Source organism: Saccopteryx leptura, chromosome 3 (assembly GCF_036850995.1).
Source record: "Saccopteryx leptura isolate mSacLep1 chromosome 3, mSacLep1_pri_phased_curated, whole genome shotgun sequence".
NCBI lineage: Eukaryota > Metazoa > Chordata > Mammalia > Chiroptera > Emballonuridae > Saccopteryx > Saccopteryx leptura.
This window is the reverse complement of record NC_089505.1, coordinates 284,004,828-284,025,018: the sequence shown is the minus strand read 5'-3', so window position 1 is coordinate 284,025,018 and position 20,191 is coordinate 284,004,828. Positions and strand designations below refer to the sequence as shown.

General features: G+C 39.3%; 1 protein-coding gene across 6 annotated transcripts in view; it reads left to right on the top strand.

Annotated features, from left to right (window-relative positions):
- SPAST (spastin) overlaps positions 1 to 20,191 on the top strand; it is a 75,062-nt gene that overhangs the window by 44,226 nt on the left and 10,645 nt on the right. For all 6 annotated transcript variants that reach the window (XM_066378573.1, XM_066378572.1, XM_066378571.1 and 3 more), the window contains 9 exons: positions 6,445 to 6,519; positions 7,461 to 7,532; positions 9,528 to 9,603; positions 9,837 to 9,928; positions 10,081 to 10,160; positions 13,370 to 13,412; positions 14,362 to 14,441; positions 17,503 to 17,573; positions 18,916 to 18,956. In XM_066378573.1, coding sequence (XP_066234670.1) covers positions 6,445 to 6,519; positions 7,461 to 7,532; positions 9,528 to 9,603; positions 9,837 to 9,928; positions 10,081 to 10,160; positions 13,370 to 13,412; positions 14,362 to 14,441; positions 17,503 to 17,573; positions 18,916 to 18,956 — 630 coding nt within the window. The remainder of the gene's footprint in view (positions 1 to 6,444; positions 6,520 to 7,460; positions 7,533 to 9,527; positions 9,604 to 9,836; positions 9,929 to 10,080; positions 10,161 to 13,369; positions 13,413 to 14,361; positions 14,442 to 17,502; positions 17,574 to 18,915; positions 18,957 to 20,191) is intronic.

The following is a 20,191-nucleotide window of genomic DNA, read 5'->3' as shown; positions in this document are numbered from 1 at the left end:
CAATCATCTAGTCCAGTGGTCCCCAACCCCTGGGCCGTGGACCGGTAACTATTATCTGTGGGCCATTTGGTACCGGTCCACAGAGAAAGAATAAATAACTTACATTATTTCAGTTTTATTTATATTTAAGTCTGAACGATGTTTTTATTTTTAAAAAGACCAGATTCCCTCTGTTACATCCATCTAAGACTCACTCTTGATGCTTGTCTCAGTCACGTGATATATTTATTCATCCCACCCTAAAGGCTGGTCCGTGAAAATATTTTCTGACATTAAACCGGTATGTGGCCCAAAGAAGGTTGGGGAACACTGATCTAGTCCATTTGTTGATAAGGATATTAGTCCTAAGACCCAAATTGCTTGCTCAAAATAATAGTTAAGTGGTGGACCTAGGAAATGAGATAAAAATGTGATTCCTAAGCTTAGAACTGCCTCCTCAAAGCTGTAGGTGCCACCAGATTCTTAAGTCTGGGTTTTAGTATGTATGAAGCGCCATGCATTTTAGGATATAAAAATTTATCTAAGCCTGAGCAGGCGGTGGTGCAGTGGATAGAGCATCGGACTGGGATGCGGAGGACCCAGGTTCGAGACCCCGAGGTCGCCAGCTTGAGCGCGGGCTCATCTGGTTTGAGCAAAAGCCCACCAGCTTGAACCCAAGGTCGTTGGCTCAAGCAAGGGGTTACTCGGTCTGCTGAAGGCCCGCAGTCAAGGCACATATGAGAAAGCAATCAATGAACAACTAAGGTGTTGCAACACGCAATGAAAAACTAATGATTGATGCTTCTCATCTCTCTTCGTTCCTGTCTGTCTGTTCCTGTCTATCCCTCTCTCTGACTCACTCTCTGTCTCTGTAAAAAATAAATAGATGAATAAAAAAAAATTATCTAAAATTGTGAGGGTAGTACTGAGGAAATATTTGGACTCGGCTAGAAAAGTCATTCAGCTTCTGCTTTCCTCATCTCTTTAAAGAACACATCTAAAGTAGACAGTGAGGTCAAACAGCATATACATTTGTATTTAGGCATATTTCCATGACATATATGACGTGCAGTTAAAAGGCAATTAAGAAGCTGGAAAAATGTTAAAATTGTATTTGAAAGTCATTTCAATAGTGTTGAATATTTTAGATTTGGGAAGGACAGAGACTTTAGTAAATGTACTAGATGAATAGGAAGATTCAATATTATCAACATGTCAGTTTTTCCCAAGTCAATATATAGATTCAAAACAATTCCAGATCAGAACTTCTGCCAGTTATTCTGTAGATGTCGAGAAGTTGATTCTAAAGTTTTAATGGAGAGGCAAAAGACCTAAAAGAGCCAACACAATATTGTAGAAGAACAAAGGACTGAGAACTAACACTACCTGAGTTCAAGAAAATATAAACAGTAATCGCCTGATCTGTGGTGGCACAGTGGATAACGCGTCAACCTGGAAACACTGAGGTCACCAGTTCAAAACCCTGAACCTTCCTGATCAAGGCACATATGGGAATTGATGCTTCCTGCTCCTCCCTCTTCTTTCTCTCTCTCTCCTTCTCTCTCTCCTCTCTAAAATGAATAAATAAATAAAAATATTAAAAAAAAGATCAACAGTAATCGTGCAACATTATTTACAATAGCCAAGACATGGAAACAACTTTAGTGTCCATTGACTGATGATTGGAAAATGAAAATGAAGAGAGAGAGAGAAAGAGAGAGAAAGACTGTATGTCTATATAATATATGTATGAGAATATTATTCATCTATAAAAGATAAGGAAATCTTGCCAATTGTGACATCACTGAACCTCGAGGGCATTATGCAAAGTGAAATAAGTCAGACAAAAGGACAAATACTGTATGATCTCATGTATATGTGGAATCTAAAAGCACTGACCTCGCCTGACCTGTGGTGGCGCAGTGGATAAAGCATCGACCTGGAAATGCTGAGGTTGCCGGTTCGAAACCCTGGGCTTGCCTGGTCAAGGCACATATGGAGTTGATGCTTCCTGCTCCTCCCCTCCTTCTCTCTCTCTGTCTTCTCCCTCTCTCTCTCCTTTCTAAAATTAAGAAATAAAATAAAAATAAAATAAAAGCACTGACCTCATAGAAACAGAGTAGAATGGTGGTTGCTAAGGGCTTAAAAGTGGAGGCACAAGGAGTTCTTTTTTTTTTTTTTCATTTTTCTGAAGCTGGAAACAGAGAGAGACAGTCAGATTCCCACATGCGCCCGACCAGGATCCACCTGGCACGCCCACCATGGGGTGACGCTCTGCCCACCAGGGGGCGATGCTCTGCTCATCCTGGGCGTCGCCATGTTGCGACCAGAGCCACTCTAGTGCCTGAGGCAGAGGCCACAGAGCCATCCCCAGCGCCCAGGCCATCTTTGCTCCAATGGAGCCTTGGCTGCGGGGGGGGAAGAGAGAGACAGAGAGGAAAGCGCGGCGGAGGGGTGGAGAAGCAAATGGGCGCTTCTCCTGTGTGCCCTGGCCGGGAATCGAACCCGGGTCCTCCGCACGCTAGGCCGACGCTCTACCGCTGAGCCAACCGGCCAGGGCCTACAAGGAGTTCTTGATCAAGGGTACAAGCTTTCATTTATAAGATAAGTTCTAGGGATCTAAGGTACAGCATGGTAACTATGGTCAACAATATTGCATTGTATATTTGGAAGTTGCTGAAAGAGTAGAACTTTAATTTTCTTACCATAACAATAAAACGGTAATTATGTGGGGTAAAGAATGTGTTAACCTTACTGTGGAAAATTTTTTGCAGTATATGTATATATCAAGTCATCACATTGTACACCTTAAACTTACCCAATGTTATGTAGATTATATCTCAGTAAAGCTGGAAAAAATACTAAAAACAAAAAGCTGCAGTAATCAAGACAACATGTCACTGGCAAAAGAATAGACAAGTAAATCAATAGGACAAAATAGAGATCCCAGAAATAGACCCACATAAATATAATCAATTTATTTTTGACAAAGTAATGAAGATAATTTGATGTAGAAAAGGTAGCATTTTCCGCAAATGGTTTTGAAACAACTGGACATACACATGTAAAAAAATGAATCTAGAAACATACTTGATACTTTTCACAAAAATTGATTCAAAATTGGCACAGACCCAAATGTGAGCGGCAAACTAAACTATAAAAATCCTAGGCCCTGGCCGGTTGGCTCAGTGGTAGAGCGTCGGCCTGGCGTGCAGAAGTCCCAGGTTCAATTCCTGGCCAGGGCACACAGGAGAGGCGCCCATCTGCTTCTCCACCCCTCCCCCTCTCCTTCCTCTCTGTCTCTCTCTTCCTCTCCCGCAGCCAAGCCTCCATTGGAGCAAAGAGATGGCCCGGGCGCTGGGGATGGCTCCTTGGCCTCTGCCCCAGGCGCTAGAGTGGCTCTGGTCGTGACGGAGCAACGCCCCGGATGGGCAGAGCATCGCCCCCTGGTGGGCATGCCGGGTGGATCCCGGTCGGGTGCATGTGGGAGTCTGTCTGACTGCCTCCCGTTTCCAGCTTCAGAAAGATACCAAAAAAAAAAAAAAAATCCTAGAAGATACTGTAGAAAAAATGTAGGTGATCTTTGGTTTGGGATGACTTATTAAATACAGTACCAAACCATGATCCTCAAGCCTGACCTGTGGTGGCGCAGTGGATATTGCGTCGACCTGGAATGCTGAGTTTGCCAGTTTGAAATCCCGGGCTTGCCTGGTCAAGGCACATATGAGAAGCAACTACTATGAGTTGATGCTTCCTTCTCCCTCCCCCCTTCTCTCTCTCTCTCAAAACAGTAAAATTTTATTTTATTTTTTTTAGAGAGATAGGGGCAGACAGGAAGGGAGAGAGATAAGAAGCATCAATTCTTCATTGTGGTACCTTAGTTATTCATTGATTGCTTTCTTGTATGTGCCTTGACTGGGGGCCTCCAGCTGAGCCAGTGACCTCTTGCTCAAGGCAGTGACCTTGGGCTTCACGCCAGTGACTTTTGGGCTCAAGTCAGCAACCATAGGGTCATGTTTATGATCCCATGCTCAAGCTGGCAACCCTGTGCTCAGGCTGGTGAGCCCACACTCAGGCCAGCAACCTTGGGGTTTCAAACCTGGGTCCTCAGCATCCCAAGCCGATGCTCTGTCCACTGTGCCACTGCCTGGTCGGGCAGTAAATAAAATCATTAAAATAATAAAAGCAGGATCCTTGAAAGAAAAATTGGTAAGTTGAACTTCATTAAAATTAAAAATTTCTCTGAAAGACATTGTTAAGAGAATGAAAAGACAAGCCACAGACAGGAAGAAAATCTTTGCCAAGCATATTATATGATAATGGACTGGAATCCAGAATATACAAAGAACTTTTAAAACTCAACACTAAGAAAACAAATGACTCAATTAAAATATGCGCTAAAGATCTGAAGAGATACCTCACCAAAGAAGATACTGTATACAGATAATAAACATGCATTTGTTACTTAACATCATTTGTCATTAAGGAAGTACAAATTAAACAACAGTAAGATTCCATACCCACTTATTGGAATGGCTAAAATCGTAACATTAAGAACACCAAATGCTAGCATTGATGTGGTGCAACAGGATCCCTCATTCTTGCTGGTGGAAAGGCAAAATGACACAGCCACTTTGGAAGACACTTTGACACTTTCTTACAAAACTAAACACACTGTGCTACCTAGCAGTCATGCTCTTTAGTATTTACCCAAATGAGTTAAAATTTTAAGTCCACACAAAAACCTGCAATTGAATGTTTATAGTAGCTTTATTTGTAATTGCAAAAACTTGGAACCAACCAAGATGATCTTTAATAAATAAATGGGTTTTAAAAAACTACTGTAATCATATAATGAAATACTATTCAGCATTAAAGGGAATTGAGCAATCATGCCATGAAAATACACAAGGGAACCTTAAATGGATATTGCTAAAACAAACCAATCTGAAAAGGTTAATACTGTATAATTCCAAGTATATGGCATTCTGCAGTCACAGCATTGTGGAGGCAGTAAAAGATCAGTGGTTGCCCCCGGGTTCATGGGGCGGAGGGAGTGATGGATAGATGGAACACAGGATTTTTTAGAGCAGTGGAAGGATTCTATATGATAATATTAGAGTAGGTTACGTGATGCATACTGTGAACCCTAATGTATACTATGGACTTTCTAGTTAATAATAATGTATTAATATTGGTTCATCAATTGTAATAAATGTACCACATTAATGCAAGATGTTAATAATGGGAAATGGAGAGATGAGTTATATGGGAACTGTACTTTCCATTCAATTTCCTGTAAACCTAAAACCATTAAAAACAAAGTATTTTTTTACAAAGTTGAATATCACCCATTTCAAATGGTTCAACTTAAGAGTTCATATACCTTCACTATTGTTATCAATCTGGTTCTTCAACCTTGACTCCTGTCACACTCAAGACTGGTTTAATTTCTCTAAAATAAAATTTCTGCATCCTTTGCTGGGGTGGGGGTAGGCAGAAACATAGGTTCAATTCTTCATACAAACTTTGATTCAGTATTTCTGTTTCGAGCAGCCTACCTTACTGGTGCTTTCTGTGCTGTGGTACCTGATGCCTCCACTTCCTGAGCTTTCCCATGAATTTTTTTTTCATATCAGCCTGCCTCTTGTATCTAGGGATCACTTCACAAGCTAGCACTTAGGTTTTAGCTCTCTTAGCTTTGCTGTATAAAGTACCACACTTTATCATTTCTCCATCTACAAAGATTTCTTGTATCCTGTATTGTCTCTTTTCCTATTCTTTATTTTTTTAAAACAAAAGAGAGACAGGAAGGGAGACAGATAAGAAGCATAAACTTGTAGTTGAGACATTTTAGTTCTTTGATTGTTTCTCATATGTGCCTTGACCAGGGTAGTGGGCACCAGCCAGCCAGTGACCCCTTGCTCAAGCCAGCAACCTTGGGCTTCAAACCAGCAACCTTTGGGCTCAAGCCAGTGACCATAGGATCATCTCATGCTCAAGCCGATAACCCAGCACTCAAGCTGGTGGGCCTGTGCTCAAGCTAGATGAGCCCATGTTCAAGCTGGAAACCTCAGGGTTTTGAATCTGGTTCTTCAGTGTCCCAAGTCGATATTCGACCCACGGTGTCACCACCGTTCATGCTCCTTTCCTATTATTTTTGTTTTGAAGATTTTTATCTGTTTTATTCATTTAGTATTATTTTGGTAAGATTTCTAAAGGGAGTAGAGAAGAATACCTATATTTAATAATACGAGTTGTTTAACCAGTCTGCATTAATTTTGATAATGAAGGTTTGGATTTATTTTTTTCTTATGTTTTTAATAATTATATTAGTTTATTGATTATGTATTCTTTTTAGAGATCTGTTTTGTAGATGCTACTGAAAAATGGCACTTTTTAGATGACAAATAATTCTTAAAATGTCTGAAAGTCCAGAATCATAGTTGTGTATATATTTTTAAGTTGTTTACAGGGCTTAGAGCTCCTGCCAGAGGATTGTTACTCTTTGGTCCACCTGGAAATGGGAAAACAATGCTGGTGAGAAATCTTTTTAAATCTGAATATTCTATTAAGATACAAGGGCTAATAATTTTTTTCAGAAACTTTACCTTGTCCCTGAGTCTATTATTTATGACTTGCTTTTTGCTATAATATTCATCTCTTAAGTTTTTAAACTAATTTTCAATGACAAAATAGATGGAAAACCATATATGTAATCTCCAGTTATATGTTTGGGTTAATTAAATTTAACAGTGTAATTTTTATTATTTTCCCAAATTAAATAATAAAATTTTTACTTTACTGTATTGGATATCTTCCCAATCCTTGATTTTTTATCCTAACAGCCTTATTTAAATAATCAGCATGATACATATATTTTTCTTTTTTTATTGAAATATAATTGACATCCAATAGATTTTTCTCCCCAATAACCTTTTATCAAAAGTTTTTATCAAGATCTGGATATCTCGGCCCTGGTCGGTTGGCTCAGCGGTAGAGCGTCGGCCTGGCGTGCGGGAGACCCGGGTTCGATTCCCAGCCAGGGCACATAGGAGAAGCACCCATTTGCTTCTCCACCCCCCCCCCTCCTTCCTCTCTGTCTCTCTCTTCCCCTCCCGCAGCCAAGGCTCCATTGGAGCAAAGATGGCCCGGGCGCTGGGGATGGCTCCTTGGCCTCTGCCCCAGGTGCTAGAGTGGCTCTGGTCGTGACAGAGCGACGCCCCGGAGGGGCAGAGCATCACCCCTGGTGGGCGTGCCGGGTGGATCCCGGTCGGGCGCATGCGGGAGTCTGTCTGACTGTCTCTCCCCGTTTCCAGCTTCAGAAAAATACAAAAAAAAAGGAAAAAAAAAAAGATCTGGATATCTCTTCTGCATAGCTCTTCTAAAGGAAAAAAGTAAATAGAGAAAGTAACTTTTTTTCTTAGCTGTTTTATCTTCTCTAGTATTGAACTAATTTTTTGCCTTTGTGATTGTTAAAGGCTAAAGCAGTAGCTGCAGAATCTAATGCAACCTTCTTTAATATAAGTGCTGCAAGTTTAACTTCAAAATATGTGAGTATTTTTTTCAGTATTGTCATGTTTTAAGTTACTGTCTAAATGTTACTGTGTTTAGCAAGATGGTAATAACATGCAAAAATATTTGTGAATTTTATATTCATTATTCAGGTATGATGAACGTGACTATTCATAGAAACTCATGTGCGTTTTTAAAATTAGAATTGTGCTGTCCCTTACTGTATTAGTTTGATAGGGCTGTGTAACAAAGTACCATAAACTGGCTGGCTTAAACAGAAATTTATTGTCTTATAGTTTTGGAGGCTAGAAGTCCAAGATCAGATATTGGCAAGGGTTCTCAATTTTGTAAAGTAATTAAAAGTAACTATGAAATGATACCTTTTTTTCCTGATTACATTTTGTTTCCTATATGAAATTTATTAAGTAAAATTGTTATTGATGTGGGTTTATGAACATTATGATTATACACATAGTATAATGAAAAACACTGTCTTGGAGTTAGAAGATAGGGATTCCAACAGCTTTTTTTTTTTTAATTTTTTTTTTTTTTCATTTTAGAGAGGAGGGGGGAGAGGGGGGGAGAGAGAGAGAGAGAGAGAGAGAGTGAGTTAAGGGGGAGGAGCAGGAAGCATCAACTCCCATATGTGCCTTGACCAGGCAAACCAGGGTTTTGAACCGGCAACCTCAGTGTCTCCAGGTTGACGCTTTATCCACTGCACCACTACAGGTCAGGCCCAACAGCTTTTACATACTGAGCTGACCTTAAGATAGTATCACTTCAGGCCTTACTTCATTTGTGAAGTGTTGATGTCATAAGAGGTGATCTCTTGCAATTCCTCCCATTCTGAGAGTATTTGTTTTGATGATTCTAAATCTAGGGGCAGTCTTCTTTCTTTCTTTCTTTCTTTTTAAAATGAAATTATCAATATAAAGGATAGGTGCCACCTAGAGGACAGAAGTATTTTTACAGTAAATTACCCCTACTCTTATGACCCTTTCATTAGATGCTTTGGTGCATAGAGTAGTTTTATTGTGTGTCTCAAGGGGTCATAGACCTTCTAGACTATCTAGAAACATTTTGATATTTATTGACAGTGAAATTGTGAGAATACATTTTCAAAGTGTTCTTTTTTTTGACAGAGACAGAGAGTCAGAGAGAGGGAGAGATAGGGACAGACAGATAGGAAGGGAGAGAGATGAGAAGCATTAATTCTTTGTTGCAGCTCCTTAGTTGTTCATTTATTGCTTTCTCATATGTGCCTTGACCAAAGGGCTACAGTAGATAGAGCAAGTGACCCTTTGCTCAAGCCAGTGGCCTTGGGTTCAAGCCAGTGACCTTTGGGCTGAAGCTAGCGACCATGGGGTCATGTCTATGATCCTATGATCAAGACAGTGACCCTGCGCTCAAGCTGGTGAGTTTGTGCTTGAACCAGATGAGCCCCCACTCAAGTTGGAGACTCAGGTTTTGAACCTCGGTTCTCGACTGTAGCCCTTGGTCAAGGCACATATGAGAAAGCAATCAATGAACAACTAAGGTGCCGCAATGAAGAATTGATGCTTCTTATCTCTCTCCCTTCCTGTCTGTCTGTCCCTATCTGTCCCTCTCTCTGTCTCTGTCACAAAAAAATTTTTTTTTGTTCAGTGAGAACTTTCTAACTTACCTGCTTCTTTAAATATACCCTGCAGCCCAGGGCTTAAGGAGTATGTACAGCAACTCTTTCTGTTCCCACTTGTTTCTTTTGACTAATAAGCTATTCCATTCTCAAGTCTTAGGAGTGCAGTGTCAAGCAAAACACTTATGTTTTATTTTATATAGTACTTACCGAATTGTATTAAATAATAAATAAATGGCTTATTTTCTAAAATTATAAGGGATATTTCAGTAACCTCCTTTACCCTCTTACCAATTTCTTAAACCAAATCTCTGATTATTGCAAAGAAAGAAAATTAAATTCCTAGATTCTAGACTTTCAATCATTACATCTTAAAAGCTGGATTATACATGTGATTGTGTGTAATGCCTTGTTTTAGGTGGGAGAAGGAGAGAAGTTGGTGAGAGCTCTTTTTGCTGTGGCTCGAGAACTTCAACCTTCTATAATTTTTATAGGTAAGAACATGTTTATAAACTAAGTTAGTTGAACCTTTGTGAAATTTCCCTCTCCAAATATAAGAGGTATGATAGGAAAGATTATTTAGAAGGAAAAAGTTTTAAAGAAGCACAAAGTTAAGGGCTATCTAATGAATTAAGACCCACTGTTACTTAAGTAATAAACTAGATTCATCTCAGATAACTCATATAGGTTGGCTTTTTAACTGGCTTTATCCTTGTATTTCCTCTAGATGAAGTTGATAGCCTTTTGTGTGAAAGAAGAGAAGGAGAGCATGATGCTAGTAGACGTCTAAAAACTGAATTTCTAATAGAATTTGATGGTGTAAGTATTGATTAGGATATTTTTAATGTGGTAACATTTTAATGTCTATATTTTCCTATTAAATGACCCAAATTAGAAATACAGATATTGTTACTATGCTTTCCTTTGTTACTACTTTCTCTAAAAGTACTGAAAAATATTTTGGCTTATAGGTACAGTCTGCTGGAGATGACAGAGTACTTGTAATGGGTGCCACTAATAGGCCACAAGAGCTTGATGAGGCTGTTCTCAGGTAGGAAGATTTATGTAGAAACACACATTTATTACAGATATGTTTAGTCATGTCTTCATTTCACATATTTCCGTGACTCTCAATTTGAAAACAAAATTTATTATTTTCCTCCTTTTATCTATTCTCTGACCTCTTGTTACCAACTAAAGTTTTTGAGGTCAGGACTAGCAGGATATCAGTAAAACTAGTCTTAATTTTATGGCTTTAGGCAAATTGCTTATTTCTTCTAGGTTGGATTAAATTATCTTAAAACTCCAAATTCTTACGTTCTTTTACTGGGCTTCATGAGAAGCTGATAAAAGCAGGTTTCATGGGAACTATGTCATGTTCTCTGTTCTTATGTGTTTGGCCAGGTTTGTCCCCTTCCTACTGGGAGGACAGTTTGACTTCAGCATAAAATTATTGGGCCTCCCTTTCTTTTCCTGAGGAGTCTCTAATATTGCCCCATTGTTTCTAGAATTGAATGTTGTAGTGTAAAGTCTGAAGCCAGCCTACTTTTATTCATGTTCATGGATTAACTTAGTTCTTTTTTTTATTCTTACTGGATATAGTTTTCAACTACTGAAATCCGGTTATATGAAAAACATGTTGATTGATCTGTGTTTATTTTTCCTGGAATTTGATGTTTGTTTAAATTTATAGTTTGGAACATCCTTTGTTTGGGCAAGATATATATATTTTTAATTAATTTATTTATTTTTACAGGGACAGAGAGAGAGTCAGATAGAGGGATAGACAGGGACAGACAGACAGGAAGGGAGAGAGATGAGAAGCATCCATCATCAGTTTTTTGTTGCGACACCTTAGTTGTTTATTGATTGCTCTCTCACACGTGCCATGACCGCGGGCCTTCAGCAGACCGAGTAACCCCTTGCTCAAGCCAGTGACCTTGAGTCCAAGCTAGTGAACTTTTTGCTCAAGCCAGATGAGCCTGGGGTCTTGAACCTGGGTCCTTCCGCATCCCAGTCCGAAGCTCTATCCACTGCGCCACTGCCTGGTCAGGCGGGGCAAGATATTTTGAATACTATCTTAAATTTTTTTTTCTTAATTTATTTTTCTGCTTTTTATTCTTCACAATTTATGCATTATGTTGCATCTTTTTCTTTTCCATCTGTTATTTCTTTTCTTATCTTTTAAACATTTAGACCTTTTTGTTTTGTTTTGTCTGTTCTCCTGTTTGTTGTCCTTATTTCTTACTGGGTTAGTATCTAATCTCCTTTCTGCTACTACTTTTGTAACTTGTTTCTCTGGTAGTTTGTTTTCTTTCTCATTGCTTTCCTGATCACTGTGGTTCATTTTATCATCTTCCATTGTCTTATTTCTTTGAACTTTTGTATGTGTCATTTTCTTGAGCCCTTATATCTCACTGAGCTCTTGTTTCATAGAAGACTTTATTTCATTAAGTTACTATATTGTATTTCTTGGGAAGATATTTCATTACAAAAATATTTCACTCTTTGGAAAAATCCTCTTGTACGTATTCTTCATTTTATGTTGTTTTTTTTTTTTTTTTCTGAAGCTGGAAACGGGGAGAGACAGTCAGACAGACTCCCGCATGCGCCCGACCGGGATCCACCCGGCACGCCCACCAAGGGGGATGCTCTGCCCACCAGGGGGCGATGCTCTGCTGCGAACAGAGCCACTCTAGCGCCTGGGGCAGAGGCCAAGGAGCCATCCCCAGCGCCCGGGCCATCTTTGCTCCAATGGAGCCTTGGCTGCGGGAGGGGAAGAGAGAGACAGAGAGGAAGGAGGGGGGGGGGGTGGAGAAGCAAATGGGCGCTTCTCCTATGTGCCCTGGCCGGGAATTGAACCCGGGTCCCCCACACGCCAGGCCGACGCTCTACCGCTGAGCCAACCGGCCAGGGCCCATTTTATGTTTTATTTATTGTGTTCTTTTCCCCTATTTTGACAATATATTTTTAAAATAATTCCTGTGCTTTTGCCTGCTTATTATTTTATTTGAATAAGGAGGTTTCTTAGAAAACCTAGTTTTGGAAGGATATTGTAGGAGAAGAGCTAAAAAAAAAAAAGAGTAAGATACCAAGCAAGTATTTTAAGTTGTCTTATGAAAACCATGAATGAAAGCCTGTCTCCCTAATTCAGCAGTAAAGCCTTACTTGATAAACAAGTGTATGTGTGTGTAAATAAAACATTGGGTGGATTTGTCTTCTTCAACTAATTATTATTGGTCACTGCAAGACAGTCTATCATCTTGCAAGACTGATGTCTTCTTACAAGGACAGTATATCTTTGAGTTGCTTTGCTCAGCCTCATCTTCCTCATCTTTCCATTGCCCTGTTATTGAGTAGGGAACCAGTCTTCACTTGCTTGTTTAAATGTAAGTGGAGAGATTGGTTTTATTACTCCTCAGAATATGTTCTCTCTGTTTTCTTTGGGAAACTTTATGTTGTGACATTCATATCTGTAATCTGCAGTGTGTATCTTTCTTTGTCAGTGTAATTTTCATTGCCCTAGGCAGCCCTTCTTGATACATTTACATTCCATACATATTATCTAATTTGTTTATATTTTTTTAATTTTTTCATTGATTTGTGAGAGGGGAAGGGGAAGAGGGGAGAAAGAGAGAGCACATGAGAGAGAAGCATCATCTTGTTTTACTTCGTTCTTCTGCATGCTCTGAATGGATGTTGAACCCACAAACTCTGGCACGCCAGGATGAAGCTTTACCTAGTTTCTTGATGATGAAGTTTACTTTTCTGTTTCTGTTGTCCTTCTTGTTTTTAGTTTGAAAATGACAGCAAAGATATCTTTATTAAAATTCTTGTATCAGATATTTTGTTTTAAAGTATCATGTCATTGTTGTTAAAAGCATGCACAGCCTGACTTGTGGTGGCACAGTGGATAAAGCTTCGATCTGGAACACTGAGGTCACTGGTTTGAATCCCTGGGCTTCCCTGGTCAAGGCACATACAGGAAGCACAAATTAAAAAAAGTTTAAAAAAGCATGCACATACATACCTCAATGGTTAACTTAATTCTTACAGTATTGAATTCAGGGTTTTTAAAATATTATCTAGAGAGTTTTAAAAGACTCTCTAAAAATAACTTTTTACATTGATGACTGAAATGCATTCACATGCCGTGAGCATTATACTTGAAGTTTTTTCTTGTCATTTGGTACTTAAATTGAGTTACCTTGAAATTCAAAACTATGTTTCTGAATTGCTTGAATTGAATCCTTCTTTTAGGCGTTTCATCAAACGGGTATATGTGTCTTTGCCAAATGAGGAGGTATGTATCTATGTGTGAATTATTTTTAATGAAGAACTATATGTTTTAGTCATATTTATTTAATTTTTACTGATATAATGGCAATTTTAATTATTTAGATTTCTTTAAAAAAAAAGATAAACATAAACCTACCATAAGATCCAATAATTCCATTCCTAAGAACTACCCAAGAGAAATGAAAACATATGTCTATACAAAGACATGTACAAGAATTTTTATAGCAGCCTTATGAAACAATAGCCAAGAGCTGCAAAGAATCTAATCTATTCATCAGTTGGTTAATGGATAAATAAATGAGGTATATTCATTTAATGGAATACTATTTACCAATAAAAGGCTTGAGCCACTTTTATATGCTGTAATGTGGATGAACCTCAAACACATTATACTAAGTGAAAGACACCAGATATAAAGATTACACATCATGATTCCATTTATATGAAATGTTCAGAAAATGCAAATTATTAGAAGAATTAAGCAGACTGTGATTTGCTAAGGCAAAGGATGAGAGTGAGGATAAACTGCAGACAGGCTTGAGTGGACTTTCTGTGGTTATAGAAATGTTCTAAACTGGATTAAGGTTATGGCTGCAGAACTGTAACTTTATTAAATCATTGAATTACAGACTTATAGTGGGTGATATTCATGTTACATGAATTCATACTGTATAAAACTGTTCTTTTTTTAAATTGTAGTTGTCTAGCTCAGACCATTAACATCCTTGGTAGTAACAGTAGGTATGTCTTTAGCACTTTGTTTGGATTATTTTTACCTCGCTCAGGAACTCAAAAAAATGGTAGTTGTGAAGGATATGAGTGAGACTCGAAAAGGCAGAGTGATTTGTGTAAGATCATTCAGCTCTTAAATATGCGTTAGGATTTGAACCTGATTCCTGGTATTTTATTAAGCTAATTCTTAGGACTGATAATTCTTTAACATTTCTTTTCAGACACGACTGCTTTTACTTAAAAATCTACTATGTAAACAGGGAAGCCCATTGACTCAAAAAGAGCTAGCACAACTTGCTAGGTGAGTGATTTGGTCTGTTTTACAGCTTTTTTTTTTTTTAATCTTTTTCTGTTTTGTTTAAAGTAAGCTTAAGCGTAAAATGAGTATTTATCAGAAAACTTGTCTCATCCTCTGCTTCTTTTACCTTCTTCCTTACCTCTTATTCTTATACATATAGTTTCTAGATCCTGTATAAGATATGACCTAAATATCTATGATGGTACTGTAGTCTTTTTATAAACGTATTAAAACTTATAAGTGGTATTAAATTTTAAAATTTATCTCATATCTGCCCATACCAACACATACTTCATATAAACTTCTTTTGCATTACACATAATATTTTTTAAACATTTTTTCTATGAATGGTATACTTTAGTACACACTGAATAGGCCTGACCTGTAGTGGCGCAGTGAATAAAGTGTCAACCTGAAATGCTGAGGTCAGTTGTTCAAAACTTTGAGCTTGCCTGGTCAAGGCACATATGGGAGTTGATGCTTCCTGCTCCCCCCTTACTAAAATAAAATAAATTTAAAAAATTTAAAAACAAACAATGTAGGAGATGCACTCATGAATTTTGGTCACTGGAAAAATATAATAAAGTAAAATATTCAGTAAGAATGTGAGTAACTAATAATTTTAGTAAATACTCTGAATTCCTAGGTAACTATGAAAAAAGAACAAATTCATTACTTGTTAATATTGAGATCCTTCTTTGTCATTCCAATAAAGAATTCTCCTAATAATGCTTGATCTATGTAGTTATTTAACATAGTACATGATAAGAAAAGGCTTTCTTTACTTGTTTTATTTTCCTCTTCCCCTTTTCCTCCCTACTTAATTCCCTTTGATAATCTCTTGGTTGCCCAGGATTCTCCACTATGCATCCCATTCAGTGTGCCTATTTTGGCCAGTGTTTCTTACCACAGGCCCTCCTATCACCCTGTTTGTCCTACATTCGGGATCTGGCTGGCTAGCTAGCTCAGTTGGTTAGAGCATCATTCTGATACACCAAAGTTACAGGATCTATCCTCAGTCAGGGCACATACAAAAATTGACCAATGAGTTTATAAATAAATGGAGCAACAAATCTTCTCCCAGTGTCTCCTGTCTCTCCAACTTTTTCTCCCTTTTCTCCAACTCTCTCCTCCTCTCTATCCCCTCTGTTCTCTTCCTCTCCCTCTACCCTCTTTCTCTTCCTCTCCTTCTCCCTTTCTCTCCTCCTCTTTCCCCCTCCTCCTCTCTCCCCCTCTCTTCCTCTCTCCCCTTCTCACCCTCTCCCTTTCTCACCCTCTCTCCCCTTCTCACTCTCTCTCCCTTTCTCACCCTCTCTCCCTTTCTCACCCTCTCCCCTTCTCACCCTCTCTCCCCTTCTCACCCTCTCTCCCCTTCTCACCCTCTCCCCTTCTCACCCTCTCTCCCCTTCTCACCCTCTCTCCCCTTCTCACCCTCTCCCCTTCTCACCCTCTCTCCCCTTCTCACCCTCTCTCCCCTTCTCACCCTCTCTCCCCTTCTCACCCTCTCTCCCTTCTCACCCTCTCTCCTTCTCACCCTCTCTCCTTCTCACCCTCTCTCCTTCTCACCCTCTCTCCCTTCTCACCCTCTCTCCCCTTCTCACCCTCTCTCCCCTCTCTCTCACCCTCTCTCCCTTCTCACCCTCTCTCCCCTTCTCACCCTCTCTCCCCTTCTCACCCTCTCTCCCCTTCTCACCCTCTCTCCCCTTCTCACCCTCTCTCCCCTTCTCACCCTCTCCCCTTCTCACCCTCTCTCCCCTTCTCACCCTCTCTCCCTTTCTCACCCTCTCTCCCTTTCTCACCCTCCCCTTCTCACCCTCTCTCCCCTTCTCACCCTCTCCCTTTCTCACCCTCTCTCCCCTTCTCACCCTCTCTCCCCACTCCTCCTCTCTCCCCTTCTCACCCTCTCTCCCCTTCTCACCCTCTCCCTTTCTCACCCTCTCTCCCCTTCTCACCCTCTCTCCCCACTCCTCCTCTCTCCCCTTCTCACCCTCTCTCCCCTTCTCACCCTCTCCCCTTCTCACCCTCTCTCCCCTTCTCACCCTCTCTCCCTTTCTCACCCTCTCTCCCCTTCTCACCCTCTCCCCTTCTCACCCTCTCTCCCTTTCTCACCCTCCCCTTCTCACCCTCTCTCCCCTTCTCACCCTCTCTCCCCTTCTCACCCTCTCTCCCCTTCTCACCCTCTCTCCCTTTCTCACCCTCTCCCCTTCTCACCCTCTCTCCCTTTCTCACCCTCCCCTTCTCACCCTCTCTCCCCTTCTCACCCTCTCTCCCCTTCTCACCCTCTCTCCCCTTCTCACCCTCTCTCCCCTTCTCACCCTCTCTCCCCTTCTCACCCTCTCTCCCTTTCTCACCCTCCCCTTCTCACCCTCTCTCCCCTTCTCACCCTCTCTCCCCACTCCTCCTCTCTCCCCTTCTGACCCCCTTCCCCCTCTTTCCCCTTTCCCCTCCTTTCCCCTCTTCCCTCTTCTTTTCTTTCTTCCACTTCCCTCCCCCTGTCTCCCTATTTCTCTTCCTTCCCCCTCCAAATAAAATTTTTTTAAATCTACTTTTTGGTATATTATTGAATTATATACCTGGAACCTATAAAATTGTATTAACCAATGTCACCCCAATAAATTCAATTAAAAAGTTTAAGAAATAAAATTTTAAAAAAGAAAATAAAACTTGTACTTTGACCCTCCTTCCATCAAGTCTGTACTCTGTCAAGACAAAGAAAAACTCATTAACTTACAGAGAAGTGGCTGTGATTATAGAAGTAGCTAGTTGACTGGTAATGGCTTATAGATGTTACTTTTCCACAGAACACATATACAATTTAATGGAGCCTCCTGAAATATAGTATGCCTTAATCTAAAAGGATGATTGTAGTGATGAAAATTTGAATCATTATAAATAAGGAGCCAGCACCAGACTGTTTTGTTTTTAGCCGGTGGGTCTTTCTATACCCTTAAATCACACAGCAATCTGCTTAATGACAAAGGCAAAGTAGGCTTTACCCTTTTATTACATGGAGATTTTAAATCTACAAAGATGAAAATAATTTTCTCTTTCTATCCATTCTCAGAATGACTGATGGATACTCAGGAAGTGATCTAACAGCTTTGGCAAAAGATGCAGCTCTGGGTCCTATCCGAGGTAGGTGTACAAGAGCTTGAATCATTTATAGCTCTTCATTAGACCACTTTAGAAGTTTAAGAAGCCCCTACTGAGAGATTTTTATTAGTAGGAAAGCAGTACTGCTGTATCAATGGAAAACTTAAGACAAAGTAGTTTCTAGACTTAGGGTCAGCAAACTTTTCTGTAAAGAGCCTGATTGTAAATATTGTAGGTTTGTGGGCCACATATGCTCCCTACTGCATATTCTTTTACTTTTTAAACAACAAAAAACAAAAAGGTGGAACCATTTTTAGCTCACAACCATACAAAGACAGTCCATGGGTCAGTAGACCATGACCCCTGTTCTAGACAACAGGTTTCACCTGTTCATAATAACTAAGCAGAAAACTCAAAGAAAAAGAAAACTTTTTCAGGCAAATGAAAAGAATAATGAAGGGAAAAATGTTCTTAACTTTTTTTGGTGCTTTTCATTTCAGTATTCTAGTATCATTTGAAATTAATGTGTCTAAGGAAATTCATATAACTATACTTTTATCATATGTTAACTTTTGAGGAATTGCAGTAAAATATATCATTCATTGCTATGTTTTGACTCAGGGTAATTTGTTGATTCTTAAATACCACCACTGATCATTTTTAGGTTAGGTTAGATTAAACTCACTGTGGTAGCACTTCAGAGTAGATGTTCTCAGCTACTTTTCCACAGCCAGCATTGGCAGCTGTGCACTCAGATTACCGGCTGTGATGATAAAATAGAACATGGACATGCAGCTTCCAGAATACGTCTCCTACAGTGTAATGGTACGGATTAAGAACTGCTGCTCTGGAGAATAATAAATGTAACTTTGAGAGTATATACTGCTCACAAAAATTAGGGGATGTTTCAAAATGAATATGAAGTGATAAAATATTCCCTAAATTTTGTGAACAGTATATTCTGAAACACTGAGTAAAACATTTTAATCAGAGTTTCTTGTTGCAAGCCTTGTTCAGGTAGGGACTCAGAAACAATAGCTAATGCATAAATTATTTGTATTTTTAGAATGTTTTTGCTATTTTCTGAAGTGGACAAAAGTTGTTAGGTTTTAACAAGCTAAGGCCTTTTGTAAAGAACAAGTTATATTCTTTTATATTTACTCTCAAATTTGTAGACTTTGTTGTTTTTGGACAATATTCAAAGAAATTGAATGCCTTTTTACTTAGTTACTCCTAAGAAGGAATATTACTCTGAGCATTTATACATTGTATGTTCTCTTAATTTATGTCTCTTTTAATATAATGATTTATATTGAACTCATATATTTAGGCCATTGTACTTGGTTTAAATTTTCTTAAAGTGGCTGACTTTTCTATTTTACAGAACTGAAACCAGAACAAGTGAAGAATATGTCTGCCAGTGAGGTATTCTGTGTTACAATGATCTTTTCTTGGTTTTGGCTCTGTGCATTATAAAACATATGGTGTGGATTTTATAGTTTATTTGATTAGAAACTAGAAACTATTAACTTTGCTTTATTTCAAAATATAGAGGTCTATCCAATTACAATATCTTTTTAAAAATAAATTATATAGATATATACAATGAATTTTTTAATGATTATTTTATTGATTTTTTAAAAATATTCACTTAATGATTTTTTTAGAGAGAGAAAGGGTAGGGGAGAAGATCAAGAAGCATTAAATTGTAGTAGTTACTTTTCATATGTGCCTTGACCAGGCAAGCCCAGGGTTTCGAACCAGTGACTTCAGCATTCCAAGTCAACGCTTTATACACTGCCACCACAGGTCCATTTTAAAATTTAAAAAAAAATTTTATTTTAGCGATAGAGAGGGATAGACAAACAGATAGAAAGGGAGAGAAATGAGAAGCATCAATTCTTCATTGTGGTGCTGTAGTTGTTTATTGATTGCTTTCTCATATGTGCCTGACTGGGGGCTACAGCCAAGCCAGAGACCCTTTGCTCAAGCCAGCGAACTTGAGCTTCAAGCTAGTGACCTTTGGGCTCAAGCCAGCAATCACGGGGTCATGTCTGTGATCCCACACTTAAGCCAGCGACTCCACACTCAAACTAGTGAGTCCCTGCTCAAGACAGAGGAGCCCGTGCTCAAGCAGGCAATCCCAGGGTTTCAAACCTGGGTTCTCAGCATCCCAAGTCGATGCTCTATCCACTGTGCCACTGCCTGGTCAGGCCACAGGTCCATTATATTAATTTTAGAGAGAGGAAGGGAGAGAGGGGAAGGACAGTAACAAGACTCTGTTTCTATATGTGCCCTGGACAGAGATCGAATTGGCAACTTCTGTGCTTCATGACGATACTCTTAACCCACTGATCCCCAGCCTTTTTTGGGCCACGGACCGCCTTAATGTCAGAAAATATTTTCACGGATCAGCCTTTAGGCTGGGACAAATAAATGTATCATGTGACTGAGACAAGCGTCAAGAATGAGTCTTAGATGGATATAACAGAGGGAATCTGGTCATTTTTTAAAAATAAAACATCGTTCAGACTTAAACATAAATAAAATGGAAATAATGTATATAAGTTATTTATTCTTTCTCTGCGGACCAGTACCAAATGGCCCACAGACCGCTACCGGTCCACGGTCCGGGGGTTGGGGACCACTGCTCTAACCAA